At 41.0% G+C, this 27437-nt stretch overlaps 1 protein-coding gene across 2 annotated transcripts; it reads right to left on the bottom strand.

The window, feature by feature from the left end:
• LOC137874480 (F-box/WD repeat-containing protein 7-like) lies at positions 1-26663 on the bottom strand. Of its 2 annotated transcripts, XM_068713169.1 has the most exons (14): positions 26449-26663; positions 25235-25758; positions 13396-13478; positions 13103-13241; positions 11610-11744; positions 10094-10217; positions 7907-8043; positions 7685-7798; positions 4303-4484; positions 3953-4178; positions 2809-2875; positions 2151-2294; positions 1705-1854; positions 1-1567 (listed from the first exon to the last, which is right to left on the bottom strand). In XM_068713169.1, the coding sequence occupies exons 2-14, from the start codon at positions 25718-25720 to the stop codon at positions 1434-1436; spliced, it is 2121 nt and encodes a 706-aa protein (XP_068569270.1). In that variant the 5' UTR covers positions 25721-25758; positions 26449-26663; the 3' UTR covers positions 1-1433. The 2 variants fall into 2 exon arrangements, with proteins under 2 accessions (XP_068569270.1, XP_068569271.1); XM_068713170.1 differs by lacking the exons at positions 25235-25758; positions 26449-26663 and adding an exon at positions 15459-15728.
• Positions 26664-27437: the final 774 nt, after the last annotated feature.

Here is a 27437-nt window from a genome sequence, read left to right as displayed (position 1 = left end):
TATATATATATATATATATATATATATATATATATATATACATATATATATATATATATATATATACATACACACACACACATGGGATTAATATCTGTTGAGGGGAGATGTGTTTTTAAATATTTGATGTATATTTTCTAATGTTTCATGAGAGGAAACTCTTAGATTTATGTTTTTAGAATCAAAGACTACAGAAGCTCAGAAAGGACAAAATAACACATTTTGTTTTTAACGGGTAATATTAATGCTATAAACTCAGTGGTATTTTAGATTCAAACAAAGTATTTAGTATTAAGTATTTAATTCATTCAAAGTGAAATTGTAACAAAAATCACTGAAATAATAATAAAAAATCAGGTTTAAGATTAAAGTTAAACCTCAGTGTTTTAATAAACGTCTGATGAATTTAGAACAAATGAATTAAAAGTTTGTCAGTTTGTTTCTGTAGAAGCACAGAAGTGACAAAAACATGTTCATTTAGATTAAAGTTATTCAGAAGATTTAATCTAATAAATAAACTGCAGAAGATGAAATGTCTTTTCTTCTTTAGTCTTTCTGAATATTAATTTAACTAAACTTTTGGGAGCTTTAGAGTTAAAATAGAAGAAAAAAAAGAGAAATGACAAATTAATTAAAATTTTGTATTTTTTATATCGTGAAATATTTCCCATGAATCCAGATGTTTTTTATTAATGCAATGAATTAACTGGTATTTCAGAAGTGATTTAATTTAATAAAGTCCTTTCTTTGCTTCTTTCTGAATATTGATTTTTTTACAGTTAAAGTGAAACAGAAACAGATTTAATGAGTGAATAACGATATAAAGCAGGTTCAACAGTGAAGTTGGTTCATTAAAAGTGGAATAAATAGTGAAACCGTTGACTACGGGTCTGCAGAGAATGAATGAGGACTAATGAGTGAATGTTGACTTAATGAGTGAATGTTGAGCTTAACGAGTGAATGTTGACTTAGTGTTCAGAGGAGCTTCAGGAGTGACTCGAGGTTCAACGTGCAGTAAACCTGTAGCTCAGTTTAGTTCCTCTCGTGGTTCCATCGCTCCGGTTTACAGTTCGACCTCTTTCACGGTTCCACCAGAGAACCGACGGCCAGCGTTCTCCTGAGACGGAGACGGGCAACTTCACCGGCAACTGCGGTGGAAAACAACAAAACGAAGGGAACGAGTGGGCTAGAAGCAGCGTCTCCGTCGCTCAACATGTCGGTTCAGTTCAAACGGCAGAAGAGGAAACCGTGGTTCCTCCGGTCAATAGGTTCACCCGTCAGAGACGTTCTTCATCCGCTCAACGTTCTCATGTCGCTATCGTCCAGGTTCCTGCTGCTGCTGCTGTTGTTGTTGTTGTTGACATTCATACCTGTCTGTTGGAGAAACTGAATCCAGCCACAACTTTGGTTCAACAGAATAAACTTCTTCGTCTTCACTCCGTCTCCTCGTTCTCGTCCTCGAGGTCGAAGTCGAGGACGAGCAGCTTGGTCTCCTCCGTTCCGTTCCGGCTGCCGGCGGCACAAACCAGCCGCGTGTCGGACGCTCTGATTCGCCAGACGACGCCGCCTGAGGACGACAGAGAGACGCGCGATTGGTTTAAAAAAACAAAACAAGGAAGACAAAATGAAAAGAGAAAGAAAATAAATGAAAGTGTAGATGAGGAGATTTAACAATAACAAAGGGTGATGGTCGGGGGTGCGGACCTGATCCCCGGCTCTGCAGGGCCACCACGTCCCTCAGCCAGGCTCCGGTCTTCAGGTCCCACAGTTTGACCGTCCCGTCGTCGGAGCTGGACAGAACCAGACCTCTGCAGAACTGGAGACACGTCACGGCAGACTGGTGCTTGTTGGGACCTGAAGGAGACAAAATATATATATATAAATACACATTATATGATTTATATTTATATTCATCTATAAACAGAAAATATACACAGTAAGTTTATGAACATCGTTCTTTGTTTCTTCACGTCTTCAGGTTTTGTTCTCAGGTCTTCTTCTCTCTCGTCTTCCCGTCACGTTTCTTCTCTTTCTCCCGGAGGACTGCAGAGTGTTTTAGCGCCGAGTCGACAACTAAATGCAGCTCTCATTGTTCTCATTGTTCTCTTTGTTCTCTTGTTCTCTTGTTCTCTTGTTGTCTCGGTCCTCACCTTGCAGCGTGTGGAGACACTGTCCCGTCCGGACGTCCCACACTCGGACCGTGGAGTCGGCGTTCCCGGACACCAGGATGTTGTCACGCAGCTCCATGCCGCTGGTCAGTGACTGGTGACCCGTCAGCGTGTGGACACACCCACCTGGACAGGACAGGTAGAGAGGTTCAACAACAACAACAACAACAAGGTGCTGATTACTGATGTGATCTAATCTGATACATGATTCTGACGACAAGTTTGATTCAAACTAAAAGTTTAACTTCAAGGACTTTGAACTGTTGTTGTAATTTAAACTTTATTTCATCACTCCTCTTTTACACTGTACATTACTTATTACTTTTAATAATCATTTGTAATAATAATTATTAACAATAATAATACAATAATAATTATATAATAATAATGATATATCAATAATATAATAATATATAATAATAATAATATAACAATAATAATAATAATAATACAATAATAAAATAATATTATTATAATAATAATAATAATTCAATAATAATAATATAGCAATAATAATTACAATGATTATAATAATTATAACAATAATATAACATTAATAGTATAATATAATAATAATAATAATTGTGTGTATTTTGTGTGTGTAAAGTACATATTTGAATAAAGTAAATAAAGTGTGTACCCGTCTCTGCGTCCCAGACTCTGATAGAAGTGTCCAACGAGCCGCTCACCACAAACACACCGTCAAACTGCAGACAAGAGATATATTTATGAATGAATGAATAAGACAGTGTGTGTGTGTGTGTGTGTGTGCGTTATGGGATATGTGTTTATACGATAGTAATACTACGTGTGAAACAACTATGTATACATAGAATATAAAAAAGAAAACAAGGAATAAATGAACATTACATGTAGTAGTTTGTATATTTAGAGTGTATTCTAATACTTTATATTGTGTATTCTTTAGAGGTTATGAAATATAAAGAGGTGAATAAGAGACGAGCCTCATCACAGTATCCGTGTCGTGTACTCGTATTTATACTACCGTCTATTCTTGTACTGACATCTGAACTTCATATTTAAGTAACCGATATCTCAGCGTATAAATACACTGAACTTCTTCTATCGCAGTACTCGTAGAATGTAATCCCACCTGATCCGGTTTCATTGTAATCTGAGTATTTGAGGATCCATTTATTTAGGATCCATTTATACTTTTAAACATTGTGTGTGTGTGTGTGTGTGTGTGTGTGTGTGTGTCCCTGCAGTGTGTGTGTGTGTGTGTGTGTGTCCCTGCAGTGTGTGTGTGTGTGTGTGTGTGTGTGTGTGTGTGTGTGTACCTGCAGTGTGTGTGTGTGTGTGTGTGTGTGTGTGTCCCTGCAGTGTGTGTGTGTGTGTGTGTGTGTGTGTGTGTGTGTGTGTGTGTGTGTGTCCCTGCAGTGTGTGTGTGTGTGTGTGTGTGTGTGTGTGTCCCTGCAGTGTGTGTGTGTGTGTGTGTGTGTGTGTGTGTGTGTGTGTACCTGCAGTGTGTGTGTGTGTGTGTGTGTGTGTCCCTGCAGTGTGTGTGTGTGTGTGTGTGTGTGTGTGTGTGTGTGTGTGTGTGTGTCCCTGCAGTGTGTGTGTGTGTGTGTGTGTGTGTGTGTGTCCCTGCAGTGTGTGTGTGTGTGTCCCTGCAGTGTGTGTGTGTGTGTGTGTGTGTGTGTGTGTGTGTGTGTGTGTCCCTGCAGTGTGTGTGTGTGTGTGTGTGTGTGTGTGTGTGTGTGTGTGTGTCCCTGCAGTGTGTGTGTGTGTGTGTGTGTGTGTGTGTGTGTGTGTGTGTGTACCTGCAGTGAGTACACTCGGTTGGTGTGTCCCTGCAGCGTGTGCAGACAGGCCTCCGTCTCGGGGTCCCACACCTTCACCATGTAGTCGTAGCCCCCCGACACCACGCGGCGCCCGTCGTACTGGACGCAGCGCACCGCGGCCACGTGTCCCGTCAGCACGTGCTCACAGCGGCCCGTCGACACGTCCCACACGCGCAGCGTCGTGTCCCGAGAGCCCGATACCACCCTGAGAGAGAGAGGGGGGGAGATTACTGCTGCGTCAGCCAATCAGGGGAGCTAGAGGTCGTCTTATTGGCATGAGAGTGAAGGCTGTGTGTGTGTGTGTGTGTGTGTGTGTGTGTGCGCGTTACCTGTTCCCGTGTAGACCCATGCAGCGTACGGTGGAGGTGTGTCCGTACAGTGTGTGAACACACTCTCCTCTCTCAGCGTCCCACACGCGCAGCGTCCGGTCGGTGGAGCCGCTGATCACCGTGGCGTCGGACATCTGACTGCACCACACGCCGCCGGTGTGACCCGTCAGCGTCCGCAGGCACTGAGAGAGAGAGAGAGACAGAGAGAGACACAGAGAGAGAGACACACAGAGAGAGAGAGAGAGAGACAGAGAGAGAGACAGAGAAATAGAGAGAGAGAGAGAGAGAGAGAGAGAGAGAGAGAGAGAGAGAGAGAGAGAGATTAACCAGGGTCACCGTGATGTCATCTGTGTGGCGGTGGTGATGTCACAGTGATGTCATCGAGGTTGTCTCACATTGGGCTCACAAAATCTGTGTTAAAATCTGACCCGGAGTTAGAAAGACGTTCAAGAGAACCGAGGGTCTAAAGAAAGACAGGTGCATCATGGGAAACGTAGGATTTGAACCATCAACACACTCACTCGCTGGTGTTTACGTATAAATACAATGAATAAATAAATTAAATCTTAAGTTATGATAAAAATTTTAAAACAGTGAATGATAATATTTCATTTATATTGTTGTTTTTTAATTAAATTAGATTTTTTTTTTAAAGAATTAATTATAAAATAAATAAATACAATTTAAACAGTATGAGAAAAACATGTAAAAGTAATAAATTCACTCATTTATCACAGATTTCTGTATAAATTCCTAATTAGCAATTTCACATAAAATACCCATTATATCATCAATCACATTAAGTGTGTTCTTGGTGTGTATGTCCTCTGAATGTGTGTATATAAGTGTGTGTGTGTGTGTGTGTGTGTGTGTGTGTGTGTGTGTATGTCCTCTGAATGTGTGTGTGTGTGTGTGTGTGTGTGTCTGAATATTCAACACACACTTGAAGAGACAGAATTCAGTTTCACCTTGAAGGTGTTGTCGTGCTGGTTGCTGCGCAACAGAGAAAACCGTCTTTTTTTTTGCCATGGCAACTGTTGCGCAGACAGAAGGAGGAGGAGGGAGGGGGGGGGATACCGCAGTACTCCCTGAAACTCCCTGCTAGTACTGTTGCTACTGTTACTATTACTACTGTTACTACTGTTACTATTACTACTGCTAGTACTGTTGCTACTGTTACTATTACTACTGTTACTACTGTTACTATTACTACTGTTACTACTGTTACTATTACTACTGCTAGTACTGTTGCTACTGTTACTATTACTACTGTTACTACTGTTACTATTACTACTGTTAGTACTGTTACTATTACTACTGTTACTATTACTACTGTTAGTACTGTTACTATTACTACTGTTACTATTACTACTGTTAGTACTGTTACTACTAATACGGTTACTATTACTACTGTTACTACTGTTACTACTAATACTGTTACTATTACTACTGTTACTATTACTACTGTTACTACTAATACTGTTACTACTGTTACTATTACTACTGTTACTATTACTACTGTTACTATTACTACTGTTAGTATTGTTACTATTACTACTGTTAGTACTGTTACTATTACTACTTTTACTACTAATACTATCATCACGTCCTGATAATACAGCTGATAAACTCAAGAGCGGACGAGAGGAAACACGTCTCGTCATCCCTCCAGGCTACAGATGTACAGATGTGTGTGTTTTTCTTTCTACACACACACACACACACACACACACACACACACACACACACACACACACTAAAGGGCAGGTCTCGACAAAGGAGAGAGCAGGTGTGTCCGGTTAGAGAATGTTCAACCGAAACCGGACATACACAAGTATTCAGATCCTTTTACTACAGTAAAAGTACAAATACCACAGTGTGAAAACACTCCACTACTGCATCCCTTCAGTAAAAGCGTGTAAAAGTACATCATCATGTTACCTCACAGAACACAGCTGGTCGACCTGAACCTACATTAGCTAGTTAGTTTGTGTTGTTGTGTGACTTCGGTGTGTTAAAGGGTCAGTTCACCAAACTCACACAACAACAACACAAACTAACTAACTACCCGATTTTTGTCAATGTCTCAACAGGTAGTCTGGTGGTACATCAGCTGGGTGGGTTTTGTCTTTTCATATCATTTGAACTCTTATCACCAATGTCTCTGATATTCAGTGTTCAATCAGCCGCTGTATGAAAACACTTGAACTGATGTTTTGTTTTCAGTACGTCCACATCAGTACATTTCCTTTGCTCCCGGGCTGCTACTCCATCGACTGTACCACTGAGAAGTACTTTATATAACTCTACTGCAAACGTACGGAGGAGAGTAAACACATATACGCTTAGAGAGAGAGAGAGAGAGAGAGAGAGAGAGAGAGAGAGAGAGAGAGAGAGAGAGAGAGAGAGAGAGAGAGAGAGAGAGAGAGCTTCTTCACCTTTAACACACAGATCCAAACAGAGCCTCAGGCTGTCAGTGTATGGAGTGTGTTTTTAAAATAACGTCTCTACGACACACCCTGACTCACACAACTGGTCCGCCGCAAAACTAATCTACTGCTTTCAGTTCCATCCATAAGCTTTACAGTTCATATTCTAATATGCTGTTGACCTACATTAAAAAGCCTCCACTCTGCTCCATTGTATTCTACGTCATGACGCACAGCTCATACTTGGGATTAAACAATTCATTATTTTTGTCTTTAAAATGTTAGAATGTTGTCCATTGCTTGATTTTCAAAATAAAAGCACATTAAATGTATTATAATTTAACAGAAAGTCAGGTGTAAAGGTGTAAAGATTCAGATTGGATTCCATTCAGCTGCTTCACTTTCAGGCTCCCGACTCTTTGGTCTCGTTCCAACGTGTGAACAGTGTTGAACTGGATTAATTACCGTTTGACTCATCAACCAACAATGTACAAAGCGTTGTGTACGAACTCTTGTTTGACAGGTTGGACCAGAATCATTGTTTCACAACCTGGAAACGATACAAAACAGAAGCACTGACACTGGTTGTGTTGACTACTACTGTGACAAAATACAAAATAAAAGCATGGAGGAATTATTGTAGTTTGTGAAAACCTTTCATCGGTAATAACCATTTAAAAATAACTTGTTTTGTGTATAAACAACAAAATTTGCTGTCGTATTTACGCCTAGATGACGTTATGTTGAGTGTTGATGGAGCAGCTACAATGTTGGTCATCTACACTGACCAGTGAAGCAATACTGCGCGCGCACACACACACACACACACACACACACACACACACACACACACACACACACACACACACACGGACGTTTTCTGGCTGAAACAGCAGAAAATCCTGGTTTCCATAATCAATACATCTCGTCTCTGCCGACACACTGTGTCCTACCTTTCCGGTGACGGCGGACCAGACTTTGAGCGTGTTGTCGTCGGAGCCGCTGACGATGAGGTCGCCGCTGAACTGCAGACAGGTGATCACGTGATCGTCGTGACCTTTCAGCACCTGCAAAGAGAGAAAGTGAGAGAAAAAAAAAAAAGATTTAATGACACTGGGTTGGTGTTTGACTATCAAACGCTCGGCGTGTTGAGCTGAACCGGGGCGACGGTGTACCATGGGTTCTCCCGTGTCCCCCTTCCTCCAGTTGTTCTCTATGCGGTGCTGTCGAATGTAGGCCGATTTCCACGGACTGGCCGCCACGCCCGGCCGCGCACACTTCCTGCGACGACACGACGCGTACTCCGACACACCTGGGGAGAGGAGGACGGACGGTAAGTATAAATGGCGAAAATTCACTGTCTCAAATGTGACTTTGTTCTGTTTTTTTTCTCAGGGTGTATTCAGATATTTCAAAACGTTGAGTACCGCAATCAACCCTTCTATCCAAAACAACCAGGCTAATAAAGATAAAGCTAATCAAGTTCCCTGACGCATCATCGGAAGAGAGCGGACGCAGCTAGTTAGCCAGGTAGCTAGTCTAGGCTAGCTAGGCTGTTTTGGCTCATTTTCTGTAACCGCTGTAGCATTTAAGCATGGTGGAATTAGCAAGCTAGCTAACTAGCCGGCTGTCCGCTAGTTAGCTGGCTAGCGTATCCTTCTCCAGAGCGGCAGGGAGTGAGAAGTAGGGACCGTTAGACCCAGACCCGGCTCCGCCACTGACCACCAGCCCGCTGTTCTCCATTAATCAGCCTTTTGGCTAGCTTGTTAATGCTACACTAGCTACAGAAAATGAGCTTTAAAAAAGTTGTCAATTATCTGGCGATAGCAACGTGTCATTGACAATTTGACAGCAATGTGGTTTTCTACTTCCTACACTTTGACAAGAGTGTGTGGATGAAGCATTAAGTTGTTACATTTTACTTATTTAGCATCTGGCTAGCTAGCTAGTTAGCTTGCTAATGCCACCATGTTTTCATGCTACACCGGTTACAGAAAATTACCTGAAAGAAGTCGTCAATTATCTGGCGATAGCAACGTGCTTTCCTGCGCCGTGACAAGAGTGTGTGGATGAAGCATTAAATTGTTAAATTTTACTTATTTAGCATCAGGCTAGTTAGCTTGCTAATGCCACCATGCTTTAATGCTACACTGGTTACAGAAAATGTGCCGAACAAAGTGTTCACTCATTTGGTGACAACAATGTGCTTTACTACGCTGTGAAAGAGTGTGTGGATGAAGCATTAACTTGTTAAAATTGTACTTGCTAGTTAGCTAGTTAGCTGGTTAATCCCACCATGCTTCAACGTTGACTTGATTTCCTTTTGTGTTTCTATGGCTACTGCATTAACAAACATTGCAACAGGAAACACAAGGGGACCCATTCAGAATGTTTATGTCCTTAAAAAGGTCTATAAGTATATAATATATATACTCTTTTGACTTGTAATAGATGACAATGGATAACTGTTACAAACTGCTACTTAGTGCGAGCTATCTTTCATCGGTATGTAGCTGGCACTCTGCTAATGCAGGTTTACTTGCATTCATATTCTCACAGAGTGCCGGCTCATGCCAGCGGCGGTCCCACCGGTGTGACGGCGGAGCGGCAGCGCAAATACAAATCAGGATTATTTTAAGAAGCCCGCTTCATTAGTATGGCTGTGGCGTGGCGCTAACGCTAGGTAGGCTCATTGGTATGGCTGCCGAGTGCTGGCAGTGAATCTCGGCTGACTGGCAGAACGCCCGAGGAGGGAGAGAGGGAGAGAGAGAGAGAGAGAGAGAGAGAGAGAGAGAGAGAGAGAGAGAGGCGCACACACACACACACACACACACACACACACACACACACACACACATACACACACACACACACACACACACACACACACACACACACACACACACACACAGAGCCACTGCATTGCGCTGAATGAAGGAGTGACTGACTGGCTGTGTGTAGCTGTATTTGCATGTTACACTCAGGTCAGAAGGAGCTGTACATCCAGTAAGCTCCTTCTGTTTGCATCCCGTTGTTTATTGTTTACCCTCAGGTGGAAAAAACAACAACAACAACACATCAGAGTCCCTGTTCTCTGTCTGCCAGGTCACAACAGGAAATACAACAGCTTCAACTAATGAGCCACGTTACCAAGACGCATGTCTCCAAACACACACACACAGACATAAAGTGAGAAATGTCTGTGTGTTTCATGGTGATATGTATTAGTTCATCTGTTCACCCTTTGCAGGAACATAAACCTAAAAAGCCACAAGGTAACAGAAAAGGAGGAGAATACACAGAAGTACAGCCAGTACCTGGTGGACTGTGTATTTGTACTGTGCTCAGTGTGTTTTGTTTACCTTCCTCGCGGCACTTCTCCCTCCACAGCAGGTTGTCCTCAGCCAGGATCCTCCAGTACCTGCAGGTCTGAGCGGCCTGCAGCAGGTCTCTGGGAGCCAGGAAGGTGAGCACGTACAGGGCCAGCTGATAACAAGGTAACACACAGGTTATATGAAAGACTAGTTCAGCTGATAACAAGGTAACACACAGGTTATATGAAAGACTAGTTCAGCTGATAACAAGGTAACACACAGGTTATATGAAAGACTAGTTCAGCTGATAACAAGGTAACACACAGGTTATATGAAAGACTAGTTCAGCTGATAACAAGGTAACACACAGGTTATATGAAAGACTAGTTCAGCTGATAACAAGGTAACACACAGGTTATATGAAAGACTAGTTCAGATAACAAGGTAACACACAGGTTATATGAAAGACTAGTTCAGATAACAAGGTAACACACAGGTTATATGAAAGACTAGTTCAGATAACAAGGTAACACACAGGTTATATGAAAGACTAGTTCAGATAACAAGGTAACACACAGGTTATATGAAAGACTAGTTCAGCTAACAAGGTAACACACAGGTTATATGAAAGACTAGTTCAGATAACAAGGTAACACACAGGTTATATGAAAGACTAGTTCAGATAACAAGGTAACACACAGGTTATATGAAAGACTAGTTCAGCTGATAACAAGGTAACACACAGGTTATATTAAAGACTAGTTCAGATGATAACAAGGTAACACACAGGTTATATGAAAGACTAGTTCAGCTGATAACAAGGTAACACACAGGTTATATGAAAGACTAGTTCAGCTGATAACAAGGTAACACACAGGTTATATGAAAGACTAGTTCAGATAACAAGGTAACACACAGGTTATATGAAAGACTAGTTCAGATAACAAGGTAACACACAGGTTATATGAAAGACTAGTTCAGATAACAAGGTAACACACAGGTTATATGAAAGACTAGTTCAGATGATACCAAGGTAACACACAGGTTATATGAAAGACTAGTTCAGATAACAAGGTAACACACAGGTTATATGAAAGACTAGTTCAGATAACAAGGTAACACACAGGTTATATGAAAGACTAGTTCAGATAACAAGGTAACACACAGGTTATATGAAAGACTAGTTCAGATGATACCAAGGTAACACACAGGTTATATGAAAGACTAGTTCAGATAACAAGGTAACACACAGGTTATATGAAAGACTAGTTCAGATAACAAGGTAACACACACACAGGTTATATGAAAGACTAGTTCAGATGATAACAAGGTAACACACAGGTTATATGAAAGACTAGTTCAGATAACAAGGTAACACACACACAGGTTATATGAAAGACTAGTTCAGATGATACCAAGGTAACACAGGTTATATGAAAGACTAGTTCAGATGATAAGGTAACACAGGTTATATGAAAGACTAGTTCAGATGATACCAAGGTTAAAGGTTAGGTTAAAGGTGCAGTATAAATAAAGTTATACGGCTGTGGTATTCGTGTCGTACCTCTTTGGGCAGCAGGGAGATGAAGTCCCTCTGGAACTGAGGCTCGATCACCTGCATCATGTGCTTCACCTGGCTGGTCTCACACCTGTCGATGAGCTCGTCCAGAACCAGCAGCCTCTCTGGACCGCTCCAGGCCTGCAGGACGAGGAGGACGAGGAGGAAGAGGAGGAAGAGCATGATTGTCTGTTCGACTCTGACAACAAGAAGAATGTTTTTTCATGTGTTTCAAAGAGTTTCGGCATCTCTGAACTCGTTCTAACTTCTTCCCCCGAGCTACGAAAGAGTTGGTACAGTCTGTTTTTATTTAGTATTATCAGTGTTACATAAGACGAGCTGGGAGGCAGCACTCCTCTAACGCTCCGTGTTCACGTCCAGCGAGCGGAAGATATTCACATACACACTGTTACCGAGTTTAATGCTCTCTGGGTGTAGTTTGTTCCATCAGGTTTAACACGTATCCGTTATGAGACGAGCTGTATAATGTGGGAGGATTAGTTTAAAACATGTACCGTGACTTACATTTCATCAAAGCCCTCGCTCCCGTTAGGCTACTGCTACGTCATGAAGTTATTCTACGACGACAACGACAGATTTACCGTCAGAAGTTCATAGACTAGCTAATCTAGCTAATTAAATTAGCTACAATGCTACTCCTCTAGCGTAATCCTGTTTGGATGCTATAGATAAACAGGCCGGGTCATCCCTGTGTCTCTTGATATTTAAACGTACATTGTGAGAGATTGATGAGGGCGGCCCTCGCAGTTGAAAATTGCAAAAAGAATGAACGGAGATGGACGTTTAAAATACAGTTTGAATGGTAAAAATCCATTCAGCCACTGCTGAGATATCAATGTACAAAGTCAGAGAAAACTGTCTGCGAGTTTAAGAGCTAAAGATCGGACAAAAAGGTCACATATGTGAGAAAAGATCGTGAAATACTTAGCTAGGTTTAATAAAAGATCGAGAAATACTTAGCTAGGTTTAATAAAAACTTGGGAAATACTTAGCTAGGTTTAAGAAAAGATCGGGAAATATTTAGCTAGGTTTAAGAAAAGATCGGGAAATACTTAGTTAGGTTTAATAAAAGATTGGGAAATACTTAGCTAGGTTTGATAAAAGATTGGGAAATACTTAGCTAGGTTTAAGAAAAGATCGTGAAATACTTAGTTAGGTTTAAGAAAAGATCGTGAAATACTTAAGTTAGGTTTAAGAAAAGATCGTGAAATACTTAGTTAAGTTTAAGAAAAGATCGTGAAATACTTAGTTAGGTTTAAGAAAAGATCGTGAAATACTTAAGTTAGGTTTAAGAAAAGATTGTGAAATACTTAGTTAGGTTTAACAAAAGATCGTGAAATACTTAAGTTAGGTTTAAGAAAAGATCGTGAAATACTTAGTTAAGTTTAGGGAAAGATCGTGAAATACTTAGTTAAGTTTAAGAAAAGATCGTGAAATACTTAGCTAGGATTAATAAAAGATCGTGAAATAGCACTGACCTGGAAGGTATGAAGCCAGTCCTGCAGGCCGGAGGGAGGCGGGCCGGAGGTGACGCGCCGCCGCTGAGCAGAGTGTCCATTGGCCAGCCGGAGGTCACCGAACGTGGTCGGCGTGGTGGACTGAACCAGACTGGCGGGACTGAGGGGGGGAGGTTAGCATGTGCAGCAGTTAGCATCTCAAAGTAAAATCCAAACGGAGAAAAGAAGTGAGCCTGTGATTTAAAAGGTAGGTGTTGTGGTTTAAAGGTTTAAAGTTGTTCTGGTTGGTTGGTTGTGTTTAAACATCGTGTTACCTGAGGTATCCTTTTCCTTTGCAGTGCTTCTTCCCTGAAGGGAACGGACGGCCATCTGGTCCGTGATCCAACTTCCTCTTCATCTAACGGTGGAAAGACAAAGAGATTGAGATTCAATTGTTTTATTTGTGTCGTTTGAAGCTATATAGACAAACAAAGACCTGATACTGAAGTTTAGACTGATTTTAAATCACTTTAATAGATTTTTTCCAGTTTTATTCACCATATTTGACCCAAATCTGAGGTTTACAGCAGCTGAACAGTGAAATATCCGTCTGTAACTCGTGTTCTCAAGACGTACAGACATTTAGAATGTTTCAATCTCGTGATATGAAGCTATGAAGATGAAAAAAAAGCATCTCACTCTGCATATTTTAACGGTTATGAACTTGCATGTGAAACGCCGATTGGCGATAAATCATCAGCGTTGAGGAAACACGGGAGGAGCTCCCGAGCCAACAAGTGTTTCGCGTGAAACTCGTTCTCCACGGCAACGAAGAGACGCTCGACGCCGGAAGCGCCGACGCTCGCAGAGGAGCCTGAACGCAGCCGGCCAGGAGGTCTGAATCGGCCTTCTATCTGCTCCTCTCTCAGTGAATGAACGCAGGAATGCAGAAAATCACAGGAATGTCGCCGGTGCAGCAACGGTTTAAAATAGAGCAGCACGCGCTAACGGGCACACACACACACACACACACACACACACACACACACACAGGACAGCATGTGTGCGTCCCTCCTTCCTCTCGGCATCACAACTGGCTGCATAATCTGTGCTGGCTTTTCAAAATAAAAGTTGTTTTTTGGGGGGTTTTTAGCTATTAACCCTAAACTCATAATCTGCTTTTCATGTTGTTTTTTATTCATAACAGATGTTGCGTCTGTGTGGATTTCGTTAAGCCTAAAAAAAGACAAAACTTCACTTGAGGGTGAAATGAATAAATAAATAATAAATGTGTTTACAGTTAAAAACTGTTTTTATGTGAACATCTCCATAATAATACACTCTAATACTTGTTTGTGTGTACCGACGTTGTCCTCACAGTAGTGTTACTGTGTATAAAAGGTACATTTAGAAGCTACAACATTAACATAATGAGGTTAAGATGATGAGAAGAGGCTGAGCTGTGAGAACATGCCTCTATAACCTGTATTTACACGGTGAAGGGAAGTGAAGCATGCCATTTATTAAGGTCTAAGTCTTGTTGAACACGCATTAATCAGACAAGTTCTGTCTGATTTTAAATCATTTTCATAGATTTTCGGTGTCTTATACTCCATATTTACCCCAAAATGCAGTTTCCAGCAGCCGTAACGTGTAATATTCCTCTTTTACTTGTGACTTAATGGGGTAAGGAAGCAAAACATTACGATTTCTAAGCTTTTAATCTCGCGGTTGAATCTGTAGAGATAAATTAGCATTGAACACTAAACTTTTAGTGCATTTAAATAGATTTTCATTGATTTTTACACTATTTTTGACCTCAAAATATGAGTTTACAGCAGCCTCGGTGTAGTATTGTGTGGTTTACTTGTGTGTTCACGGTGTGAAGGAGCAAGACATTTAGATTCATAAGGTTTTCATCTTGTGGTTTGTAGCTGTGAGGAAGAACAAGCATTAGACAATAAACTTTAGTCTGATTTTTAATCATTTTTAGAGATTTCTGCTATTTTTTACACCATATTTACCCCAAAATACAGTTTTTAAGCAGCTTTAAGGTCTAATTAGCATTAAATACTAATTTATAGATATTATCTCATTAATTCATCTGTAACTAACCACATTTTAACAGGGATTCTCTCTCTCTCTCTCTCTCTCTCTCTCTCTCTCTCTCTCTCTCTCTCTCGGTTCCGCAGTGGTCCACACGCGCACACAGAGGCGCGCACGCGCCGCCGAGGCATTCCGCTGTCACGGAGAAACGCCTCGTCATCCCGGCGCTGCGCGAGCCTGACAAACGCCTGAAACGCCGCGCGCCGCAGCTTTCAACGACATGACAAATAAAATGAAATGACAAAAAAAAACAGCACAGAGGTGACGTCAGTGACGGATGATCGATACTCACTTTGTAGAAGATGAGCTTCAAGGTGCCGTAGAAACCCATGGCTGCCCTCGAGACCGAGCAATATATACAATATATATATATATATATATATATATATATATATATGTGTACAACAACTACAAAAATATGTAAAGGAGGAGAGATTTAATCCAACAGCAGAGCGTCAACGATCCATCCGGTCAATCGATTAGTAGAAAGCGATCAGTTTAGGAACGGAACGAGTCCGTGTGGAGCTCGTGCTGCTGCTGCTTCAGGATCCGCTGAAGAGGACTGACTCTCTCTCTCTCTCTCTCTCTCTCTCTCTCTCTCTCTCTCTCTCTCTCTCTCTAACTCTGTTCAGAGAGTAGAGCGACCTCCACGAGAACACGTAGGGACATGCCTCTCTATGGGAGGGAGGGAGGGAGGGAGGGGGGGGCAGAGAGAGAGAGACACACAGAGAGAGACAGAGAGAGAGAGAGAGACAGACAGAGAGAGAGACGGAGAGAGAGAGAGAGACAGACAGAGAGAGACAGAGAGAAAGAGAGACGGAGAGAGAGAGCGAGAAAGAGATAGAGACAGAGAGAAAAAGAGAGAGAGAGACGGACAGAGAGAGACAGAGAGAAAGAGAGACGGAGAGAGAGAGAGAGAGAGAGAGAGAAAGAGATAGAGAGACAGAGAGAGAGACAGAAAGAGAGACGGAGAGAGAGACAGAGAGAGAGAGAGAGAGAGACAGAGAGACAGACAGAGAGAGACAGAGACAGACAGAGACAGACAGAGAGAGAGACGGAGAGAGAGAGAGACATACAGAGATAGAGAGAGAGAGAGACATACAGAGAGAGAGACATACAGAGAGAGAGAGAGACATACAGAGAGAGAGAGACAGCGAGAGAGACAGAGAGACATACAGAGAGAGAGAGAGAGAGACAGAGAGAGACAGAGAGAGACAGAGAGAGGCCGTCGCCGTCTTGGATTTTTAGCAACCAGTGAACAGGAAGTGACCACATCTGGACTGAGGAGGAGTGACGTAGAGACGCCGTATACGTCTCTGGTAGAGACCTGTCAATCACCGTGTAGCCCCGCCCCTAAATCATCCCCTGCTTTATGGTCTGTTGTTTTTACCCAAATAGACACTTCAGCTACAAGATTGTTTTTACCGCCTCCGGCTAAATGCTACATGCTAATAAGCTCGCAAAGACAATGCTAACACGTTAACTGAAGTGTTCACTGTGTTCATGTACATTTAGCGTGTTAGCATGCTAACATCCGCTTAGTTAGCATGCTAACAGAGCAGCTGAGGCTAGGTGTGCAGGTCACCAAAAAAGGTCTCCAAAGTTATAACGACTCATCCTCAGGGGAACATGAGCGTCTGAACCAAAATGTGCTAGTTTGATTTAAATGTAAAGTGGTGGAGCAGAAGCTTCATTGAAACGTGCCCAGCAGGGGGTTGTTGCAGGTCACCGCTTTCTCACAGCTGATTGACCTCAAAGGTCACACACACACACACACACACACACACACACACACACACACACACACACACACACACACACACACACACACAGTGAGGAGGTAATCTAGGAGGTCAAACCTTCACCCAGAGCCTGAAGACAAAACACACAACACCTCCTCCTCTCACCTGTTCAGCCTCCTCTTGTTTTCTTACATCCTCCTTTTTCCTCTCCCCCCCTCTCTTCTTCTCTCCCCTCTCCCCCCCTCTTCTTCTTCTCTCCCCCTCTTCTTCTTCCCCTTCTTCTTCCTCCTCTTCTTCTTCTTCATCCTCCCTCCTCCTCTTCTTCCCTCCTCTTCCTCTTTCTTTCCTCCTCCTTCCTTCCTCCTCCTTTCTCCTACCTCACCTATTAGGCTAACCTCCTCTTGTTGTTTTCTCCTTCCTCCTCCTCCCTCCTCCTCGTCCTCCTCCTCCCTCACCTCCTCCTCCTCATCTTCCTCTTCCCCTCGCTCACCTATTAGTTTCCTCTTGTTGTTTTCTCCTTCCTCCTCCTTCTCCTCCCCCCTCCTCCTCCTCTCTCCTTCCTCACACACTAAACTTACTCCAACACATGAAGGAGGAGGAAGGAAGCAGTGATGTAAACTTGAGTGTCCATTAAAATAGAAACAGGTGTAGAATCCGGAGCAGCAGCCAATCAGATGTCTTGACTCCTGTGCTGATGTGTATACTGTATATATATGATGTGTATATTGTGTATATATGTATATATGATGTGTATATTGTATATATATGTATATATGATGTGTATATTGTGTATATATGTATATATGATATGGTATCAGAGCGACAGGTGTTTGTGATCTGTTGTTCCAGACGTACAGAATGTAGACCGTGTGTTATAAACCCCCCCCCCCCCCCCCCCCCCCATCAATCAGCCGACCCCTCAGGCTCCTCCCCCCCCACCATCAATCAGCCGACCCCTCAGGGCCCAGAAGACCTCTAGACCCGTTAATCTGTAAGTCTCATATCAGTTGGATCAGTCCCATAAAGACTCAGACTCCTTTAATCACCACGTATTCCCTTACTTCAAACCTCTCCTCCCTTCTCTTCCTCCCTCCCTCCTTCTCTCCTTTACGTCTGTTACTAATTCCTCTCTCCTCCGTATCGTCGTAAATCTGATCTTTCCCTCTTTTCTGCTTCCAATTTACATGGTTCCCGTCTTTGTTTTTTCCTCACAGTTCAGTTGAAATGTGCTGAATAAAAATGAAACAGATGCTTTTTATTTTTAGATCAAACAACGAACATTTGCAAGAGATTAAATAAACTTAGGGAGGAAACGGAGTGAGGCTGCTGCTCTGCAGGTGTGCTGAACTGTACTGTTCAATTGAAGCACTCTGATCTTTCACTCAGGTAAAAGTACCACACCACTGTACAAATACTGCAGAATTAAAAATGTTACTTTAACTGTTAACTAGTTATTATGACGCCTCTATCAGTAAAGCCCTGCTGCAGTAAAATGAGGTTTTTTAAAGGGACCCTGGTGCTCAGGTGCAGAACCGGTTTAGTCCACAGGGGTCGCCAGAACCAACACACAATAAAAAATGTCTTCTAGGTTTAAAGTATTAACATATTGTACTTAAAAGTACCAAAAGTAAAAGGACTCATCAAGCTCATTTTAGAATATATATATTATATTTATTAATCTATTAATGTGTTCATCACTTTACTGATACTGCTGGGTAGTTTAATCTATAATAAAACATCATAGTTTATATTAATAATCACAAAATACAAAGTAACTAAACACAAACTGTTCCTCAAAACTGTAATTAAAGTATTTGACTTAATGTATTTAGCTACTCAAGTTGTATTTAAGATAAGGTAGTATTTATAAAAATACTAACAAGAACAGAAGTGTTTTTGTTTTGTCTCCTCAAACTCTCTCTTCTTCTTCTGTGGTATGCAGCCTCACTGAGTCCCCCCCCCACTGACGGTCCTTGTAAAACCTGAGACTGGAGTGTGTGTTCTGCATTAAAACAGCTGACTGGTTCCCACACTCCACTCTGTGTGTGTGTGTGTGTGTGTGTGTGTGTGTGTGTGTGTGTGTGTGTGTGTGTGTGTGTGTGTTTTGTACTTGGAGCTAACTACTGTCAGACTGGAAACAGAGGAAACCACTTCAAAGGCAATGGCCTCTGTTTGTAGTCTGTGTGTGTGTGTGTGTGTGTGTGTGTGTGTGTGTGTGTGTGTGTGTGTGTGTGTGTGTGTGTGTGTGTGTGTGTAGCATGAGCTAGCTGGATTAGCCTACAAGTGTGTGAAGAATCAATAAAGAGAAAGCGAGAATATCAGAGGAATGTGTGAAGGATTGATTTTCAGCGGATGATGTTTCCTCTAGTAGAGTTCAGTAGAAACTCACCACTCAAGTGTTCGTTAGTCTCTCTATGACCGAGAGACCGAGTAGACAGAAAGGACTACAATATATATTTTAAAGCTACATTCACAATAAAACCTGGATTATAAAAGGAGGATTGTGGATAAAATGGAGGGAAACGCTCACCTGAAGAACAAACAATAGCAATATAATGTTTTTTAAGCTAGGTTAATGTTTAACGTTAGCTTTTATTACATAATATAAATCTAAATTATCCCGCTGTGGCCTTAATTCATACACCAGATATCATAAATTAATGCAAACTAATACTCTAAACTCTTTGTTTGCTAACGCATTACACTAGCTAACGTTATTAGCTTCTTAACTCAGAGCAAACAGTCGTGTTTTTAAAGCTAAGTTCATGTTTAACGTTAGCTTTTATATGTAACATACATATACATTATCCTGCTGTGGCCTTGATTCATACGCTAGACATCATAAATTAATGCTAACTAATGTTAACTCTTTGATTGCTAAAGCGTTCAGCTAGCTAACATTATTAGCTTCTTACCTCGGAGCAAACAGTCATTTTTTTTAAGCTAAGTTAATGTTTAACGTTAGTTTTTATCATCTAATATAAATCTAATGTATCCTGCTGTGGCCTTGATTCATACACTAGATATCATAAATTAATGCTAACTAATACTCTAAACTCTTTGTTTGCTAACGCGATACGCTAGCTAACGTTATTAGCTTCTTACCTCGGAGCAAACAAAGTGTTTTTTTTCTTGATCTTGGATGGATTCATGGTTTAAATCCATCTCCGACGTCTCTTTTGTTGTTTTTTAGCTTCGTGAAAGTAAAAAAACCACGACGGTCTCCTCTAAACTTTGAAGATATATTTTAGACCTCCTAGCGTAGTTACGGTTGCTAACGTGTGATTGGACAGTGGCCGTTCTAGGGGCGGGGCTTAGCGAAGCGTCAACTCATTCAAAAGAAACATCAGTTTTTCAACCGGCTCTGTAATAAATATAATATAGTAATACAGTAAATTGGCTCCACATTGACAAACTAAAACATGTAAATTTAATTAATAATAAAAATATATTCTATAATAACACTTTTAAAAGGAGACATTCTGCATAATGAGTACTGCTGTTGTAGTGCTGATAATACTTGTACTTGAGTATATTAAATTCAGGACTTTTAATAAGAATGGAGTACTTTTTTTTCTACTTGGAGTACTTCTTTCACTACTGCCTGATGTATGTTGTATTTGCAGCTTTACTACAAAGATCAAAGTACTTCTTGTACTATCTTCATGTTCAATTCAAGTCTTCTTATGACTTTTACTTCACTAGAAGACCAGAAAACTTCTTCCACGACTCCAGAAATCACATTTCATCGTCTCATAAATATAAACCAGAACGACGCTGCAGCTACTCTGCATATTCAGACTATTTAAAAACACGTAAAACACTGTGTAATACTACAAGAACACACCTCAGTATCTGGACCTGTGAAGACGTTCAACACTGAAACAGGATCCAAACAGAAGCTGCTGTGTTTCCAGTGGGAAACATTACAGAGGTGCAATGCAGCAAACAACAGGTGCCTTTATGAAGCGTGTGTGTGTGTGTGTGTGTGTGTGTGTGTGTGTGTGTGTGTGTGTGTGTGTGTCCATCAATAATGAATGCAGGTAGTGTTGCAGGGATGTTAGAGACTTAGCGCTCATGTATATTTGAATGGGTCGCTGCAGGCGTCCTCAGGGGAGGAGTCAGAGGATCAACAGTTAGAAAGAGAGGAAGAGGAGGAAGAGGAAGGAAGCAGCTTCAAGAACAACAAGAGACTCTTTTACACGGTTATGTAAAAGTACAAACAGAGTTTTAAAAATATCACAAAGGAGTTTTTCCTCTCGACTCAATCAAAGAAAAATGCAACAAAGTGCAAAAGAATAAATGACGACGTCTGGATGAAGACAAAACTTCATGAAGACATAAATGCATCAGTGATTGAGTGATGGGATGAACTCCATATATAAATATATATATATATATATATTGAGATATTCACTCCTCTCCTCTCCTCCTCTCTCCTCCTCTCTCCTCTCCTCTCCTCTCCTCTCCTCTCCTCTCTGTGTTCACTTCCTGAAGTTCACTCAGTTTCTCTGATTTGTTGTCACATGACTGTTGGTCTCACATGAATCATTCATGTCTTCATAGTTGCGTTGAAGAGCTCAGAATTTAATGTTTTTTACACAATCTGTTTAAAGTGAACGCTTTATTTTTTATTATTATATTACATATACATAACGACAGACGAGACGCCACTTTAACGGCTCGATGAAGCCGCCGATGTCCCATAAACATACATATATATACACACATATATACATATACACACGTATATATGTATGCGTGTGTGAAGAAAAAAGAAGCGGGATGTGAGGATGAGGACGAGAACTCATGAAGAAGAAAAACAAAGCGGGGGAAGGGGGGGGGGGGGGGGGGAGAAAACAACAAAAAGGTTTTAGTGGCATTCTTCAAGTGTCGCCTTACAAACTGTAAAACACAATGAGGAACAGGTGCTCTCTCTCACACACACACACACACACACACACACACACACACACACACACACACACACACCATCAGGAAACCTCCGGGGCAGATATGGAGGGATTATGACGCGTGTCGTTTCCTTTATCTATCCCCAACACGAAGGCCTGAGATCTCAATAAGTCACTCATGGAGCAGAAGTAAAGCGTCTCCTCGTCTCTGAGGCGTGAACAGAGACTCACTTGTCCTGAAGGAGAACACCACCTTAACTCTGACGTCTACCAACAGACCAACTGAGGCTGTGTTTGAGCTCACAGCAGGACGTGGCAGCGAGGCAGTGACATCACCATCTAACAGCTGACGTTAAGGTCTGCGTCGTGAGTAAAATGTCGTTCTAAAAAAAAAAAAAGGGGAAACGTTTCCTCTGAAGTACCGACTCGGTTCTTAAACCCGTCGGCTCACTTTGGTGGAAACGCGGCGGACATAAAACCGGACGTAGACGAGTCAAAAGGCCGCAAAAAAAAAAAAAAAAGTGTAACCGGAAGGTCGCAGGTTCAAACCCCCCGTCCTGCTGACGAGCACAAGACTCCAGGAATGCTGCCGCAGCTCCAGGACTCTGTGTGTGTGTGTGTGTGTGTGTGTGTGTGTGTGTGTGTGTGTGCGGTGCGCTGACTCGGCGGTATCGGCGTGGACGACCTGACTGTCTGGAAAGCTGCCCGGAGCTGGAATGTGACCTCGTGCACACGATGAATCTACGGACGGACGGACGGCCTTCACACGCTTCACTCACGCCACGAGAGACGCCGACAACACGACACAATGTTTCACATCAAAGCGTCTCGTCAGGACAGAGATGTGACGGTTGTGTCGTAAAAGGGAAAAGTTCCCTCTGGCGAACAGCTGTGCGCATGTCCGGGGCTTTTATTGTGAAAGGTAAGAACAGAAGGAGTGGATCTGAAAGTACTCGTGAAAATAAGAAAACGGTTTAAAAAAAACAACCTAGGTTGACGTGTGAATGAATCCCAATTAAGGACCTTAAGGCCTCAAATAACCATTATTTTTCATAATTAATTGTCCGCCGGTTATTTTCTCGATTCGTCTTCTCTTTGAGATGTCAGAATAAAAGCTGAGAAAAAAGGAGGAAGTCCAAACGTGACGTCTTCACACGTTTCGTCGTCATTAAAGAAGATAACGGCGCTAGATGAACAGTCCAACCAATGAGAGGGTTTTATAAAGGGTGCAGTACCACCTCTGTCCACAGGCGCTGCCAAAAACAACACTATGAAAATGTCATGCAGTAGCTTTAAGTTCAAAAGTATTATATTGTACTTAAAGTAGCAAAAGTAAAAGTACTCATCAAGCAGAATGGCTCATTACAGAAATATATATATATATTATTGGATTATATGTATTAATGTTGCAGCTCATTTGAATGACTTTATATACTGCTAGGGAGTTTATTCTATAATAAAAACTCATAGTTTGTATTAATAATCAGAAATACAAAGTAACTAAAGCTGTTTCACAAATGTACTGAAGTAAAAAAAACTGTACCTCAAAATTGTAAATAAAGCATAGTACTTGAGTACTTAGTAACTTTCCACCGCTGGGGACCATGAAGATATGATTTACAGGTTTAAAATAAAAATAAAAAACGTCAAAAAAAGAGTCACTGAAGACATCAGGGTTCATCCTCTGGGAACCAAGAACGTGAACCGTGAAGACACTCAGGTCCATCGTGTGTGTGTGTGTGTTTATAATCTGTGTGTAGTAATCTAGAAGAAAAGTACTCTTTAGATTACAGAGCAGGTCTCACAGGATTAGTGCCCTAGTTTCTACAATCTGTCTGACACACACACACACACACACACACACACACACACACACACACACAAGAAGTGTTTTCCTATTGTTATTATTGAGGTGTGACACTGTCAATCACCGTGTAGCCCCGCCCCCTAAAGCATCCCCTGCTTTATGGTCTGTTTGACTCTAAATGGAGCATAATGTACTAAATGAACATCATGCTGTATTGAAGAAGACTGTAAACTAGAGATTGAGACCATAAACTCATGTTTACAATGTTTACTGAGGGAATAAATCAAGAGAGAAGTAGAGTCATTTTAGACTAGACTTCTATACAACCAGAGGAGTCGCCCCCTGGTGGACACTAGAGAGAATGCAGCTTTAACACGTGAAGAACTGAAGAACTGGAGGATGTCGCCTGGTTCTGTACCAGTATGGCTCTCTCTCTGTGTGTGTGTGTGTGTGTGTGTGTGTGTGTGTGTGTGTGTGTGTGTGCATCATAAGCTAACAGTTCCCATGGGAGGAGACTTCATATCCCATGATCCCGATGGAGGAATCTGAGGAATGTTCACTGCTGCACATTCCTGAACACACACCTAGAGTGTGTGTGTGTGTGTGTGTGTGTGTGTGTGTGTGTGTGTGTGTGTGTGTGGTACTTATTAATAATGAAATACTTCAGTAATGCACTTAAATATTTTCTTTATGTTTTCTTCCTTTTAGTTGGACATTAACTGTAAATAAAAATCATAAATAGCTAATTATTAAATATTAAACTGCCTCTATAATGCAGTATTTATGAATGATTAAGAGCAAGAGGACACACACACACACACACACACACACACACACACACACACACACACACACACACACACACACACACACACACAAAACCTCCCACACACACACACACACACACAACCTCCCACACACACACACACACACACACACACACACACACTGATGTCATCGGCTGGTACCTGAACGCCACAAACACACAGATCCCACAATGCATCACACAGGTTGTGTGTGTGTGTGTGTGTGTGTGTGTGTGTGTGTGTGTGTGTGTGTGTGTGTGTGTGTGTTCATTGATAAAATGAGAGACGTCGCCCCCTGCTGGCTGCTTCCAGACAGCTCAGCTCTCCTTCAGTGTTCAGGGTGTTCCTGACTGTTGCTGGACGTGGAGCTTCACATTCATCTTAAGTCTCATTCAAACAGCTGGACATACGAGCTAACTGCTGTAACTGTTGTTATTTGACTGTTGTTTGACTGTTACTGTTGCTTGACTGTTGTTCGACTGTTATTTGACTGTTGTTCGACTGTTGTTCTAGTAGTATTCTTTCTACTGTGTGGTTTGTTCCTGTACTGATGCTACATTTTAATTTTCTCCCGGTGATAGATACATAAATAAGTAACCAAGCAACCAACTACGTAAGAAATTAACTAACCAATTAACCAACAAACCAAGTAACCAAACAACTTAACCAAGTAATCAAACGACCAACCAACTAAAAAGTATGTGTACCTCTGAGATGTAGTACATTACAAAGTACAATATGTACCTCTGATAGAAGTAAAAATACTCAAACGAAGTACAAGTACCTCAGGTTGTTCTTACCTGGCTCAGCAGGTGAAGCGATGGTGACGTCACCTCGGCGTTGTCCTCCTCTTCCTCCTCTCTTTCATCACTGTTTGCCTCTTCCTCCTCCTCATCATCCTCTTTCTCTTCATCTCCTTCCCTCTCTCCTTCCTCCTTTTCGTCTCCTTCGCCGTAGGTTGGTGTGATCTGATTGGTCATCTCCAGGTGGGAGTCGGTGCTGAAAGGCTCCGACGGACACGACTCGTCCTCGATGGTCACGATGGCGACCCTGACCTCGTCTTCCTCTCCGTCCTCGCCTCCTCCTCCTCCTCCTCCTCGGCACAGCGAGGAGGAGAGGAAAGGAAAGGAGGTGATGGAGGAGGAAACGGATATCGGAGTGTGTCCACCAGTCACTTTGTCTTTGGCGCCTGCCTTCATCACCTCTGTCTCCTCCTCCTCCTCCTCTCTCCTCGTTGACAGAGTGCTTCCTGTTTCCTCCTCCTCTCTCCTTTCTTGACGCTCCATCTTTTGTTCGTCACACGGAGAAATCACGAAGACGCATCCTTGAAAAAACAAAGAGATGAACGTTAACACAATAATAATAATAATAATAATAACTTTATTTATATAGAAACAGTTTATAAAGTGCTTTGATAGACAAAGCAGCAAAAACAAAGCAATAATAAACTAATAAATAAATAAAATAAAAATAAAAAATAAATAAAAAATTAAAATTAAAAAAATAAATAAAAATAATAAAAAATTAAAAATAAAATAAAAATAAATAAATAAATATAATAAAAATTAAAAAATTAAATCAATGAAATTAAAATAAAATCACATAAAAGCCAGTCTGTAAAAAAGTGTTTTAAGAAGCAATTTAAAAGAGATTACTGATTGTGCGAGCCTCATCTATGTATAACAACAACAACAACAACAACACAGTCATGCTGGATGTTTAAAGTGACAGTAGACCCATCAGTAGTTGATAAATGTGTAAAAGAAACTTTACTTAAAGTTGTTTTTGTGATTAACATCATTCTTACTTCACATTTAAAGCCTCGTTATTATCATAGTACTCTTTCTGCACCAAACACACACACACACACACACACACACACACACACACACACACACACACACACACACACACACACACACACACACACATATACGTGTGTGTGTGAAAGTGTTGCTGTATTTCTGAACTACAGATAACAGAATTAAACATTACATTTAAATGTTAAACTCACCTTTAGAAACATGTTCTGCTCCTGAGGACTTTAAATTTTAAACACCGATTCTTCTTCTTCTTCTTCTCCTCTTCTTTCTTCTTCTCTTATTTCTTCTCCTCTTCTTTCTTCTCCTCTTATTTCTTCTTCTCTTATTTCTTCCTCGTCTCTGTTTTTAAAAGTAGCTTCCGTGTTTCATCGCATAACGCTTCTTCTCTTCAGCTCTGTGTGTTTCATTGAACGTGTTTCTTAACAACACTCTAAAGGAGGCTGAACTTCTCATCTCCGCACATGGAGCTTTGTTTGGCGCGCTTTGATGACGTCACACGACTTGGCGAAGCGCGCGCCCCTTTCTTTTTTTTAAAAATATTTTAGTTTCTTTTTAAAGAATATTTTTACACCGTTTTTTATTATTCATTTATATATTTAATTGTTTAACTCTTTAATAACATGAGACAGGATATATATATATATATATATATATAAAGATAAAAGTAAATTATTTTTATATATTATATATATATGTGTGTGTATATATATACACACACATATATATAATATATAAAAATAATTTACTTTTATCTTTTCCTCACAGTAGTTTTATTATAATTATGATTTATCCAGTTATTGAACTTATCAACATTTACTATAATGACCATTTACTTACACTTCTAGTATATATAGTCTTGTGTTGACGTCTGGATACTTCCTGTTTTACCTTCGGCTGCATAATTTGTCACCTTTTAAAAAAAATAAATAATAATAACAATAAATAAAAAATAAATAAATTAAAATATGTTGTTCTGCCTTCAAACATGTTTAAATGTTTAAATCTATGAGCTGTAATATATATGAAAACAAGAGTCTACAGCCATACAAAATACACACAAATATAGTTGTATTGTACTTAATATATTTGATATTAAATAACTTCAGGAACATAAAAAGTCTTCCGACAGTTTAAACGATTATCTCCGGTGAAATAAAAAGAAAGAGCTCCGGTGAACAAA

This window comes from Cebidichthys violaceus, unplaced genomic scaffold (assembly GCF_023349555.1).
Source record: "Cebidichthys violaceus isolate CVI_PGR_0920_01 unplaced genomic scaffold, fCebVio1.0.p SCAF_19, whole genome shotgun sequence".
NCBI lineage: Eukaryota > Metazoa > Chordata > Actinopteri > Perciformes > Stichaeidae > Cebidichthys > Cebidichthys violaceus.
This window is presented reverse-complemented; position numbering and strand designations above follow the sequence as displayed.

Coding starts and splice junctions, on each gene's coding strand:
- LOC137874480 (XM_068713169.1), bottom strand. CDS start 25,720: ATGGAGCGTCAAGAAAGGAGAGAGGAGGAGGAAACAGGAAGCACTCTG. Junction 4,179..4,302: donor ATGGGTCTACACGGGAACAG/GTAACGCGCACA, acceptor TCTCTCTCTCAG/GGTGGTATCGGGCTCTCGGG. Junction 2,295..2,808: donor AGTCTGGGACGCAGAGACGG/GTACACACTTTA, acceptor TGTCCTGTCCAG/GTGGGTGTGTCCACACGCTG.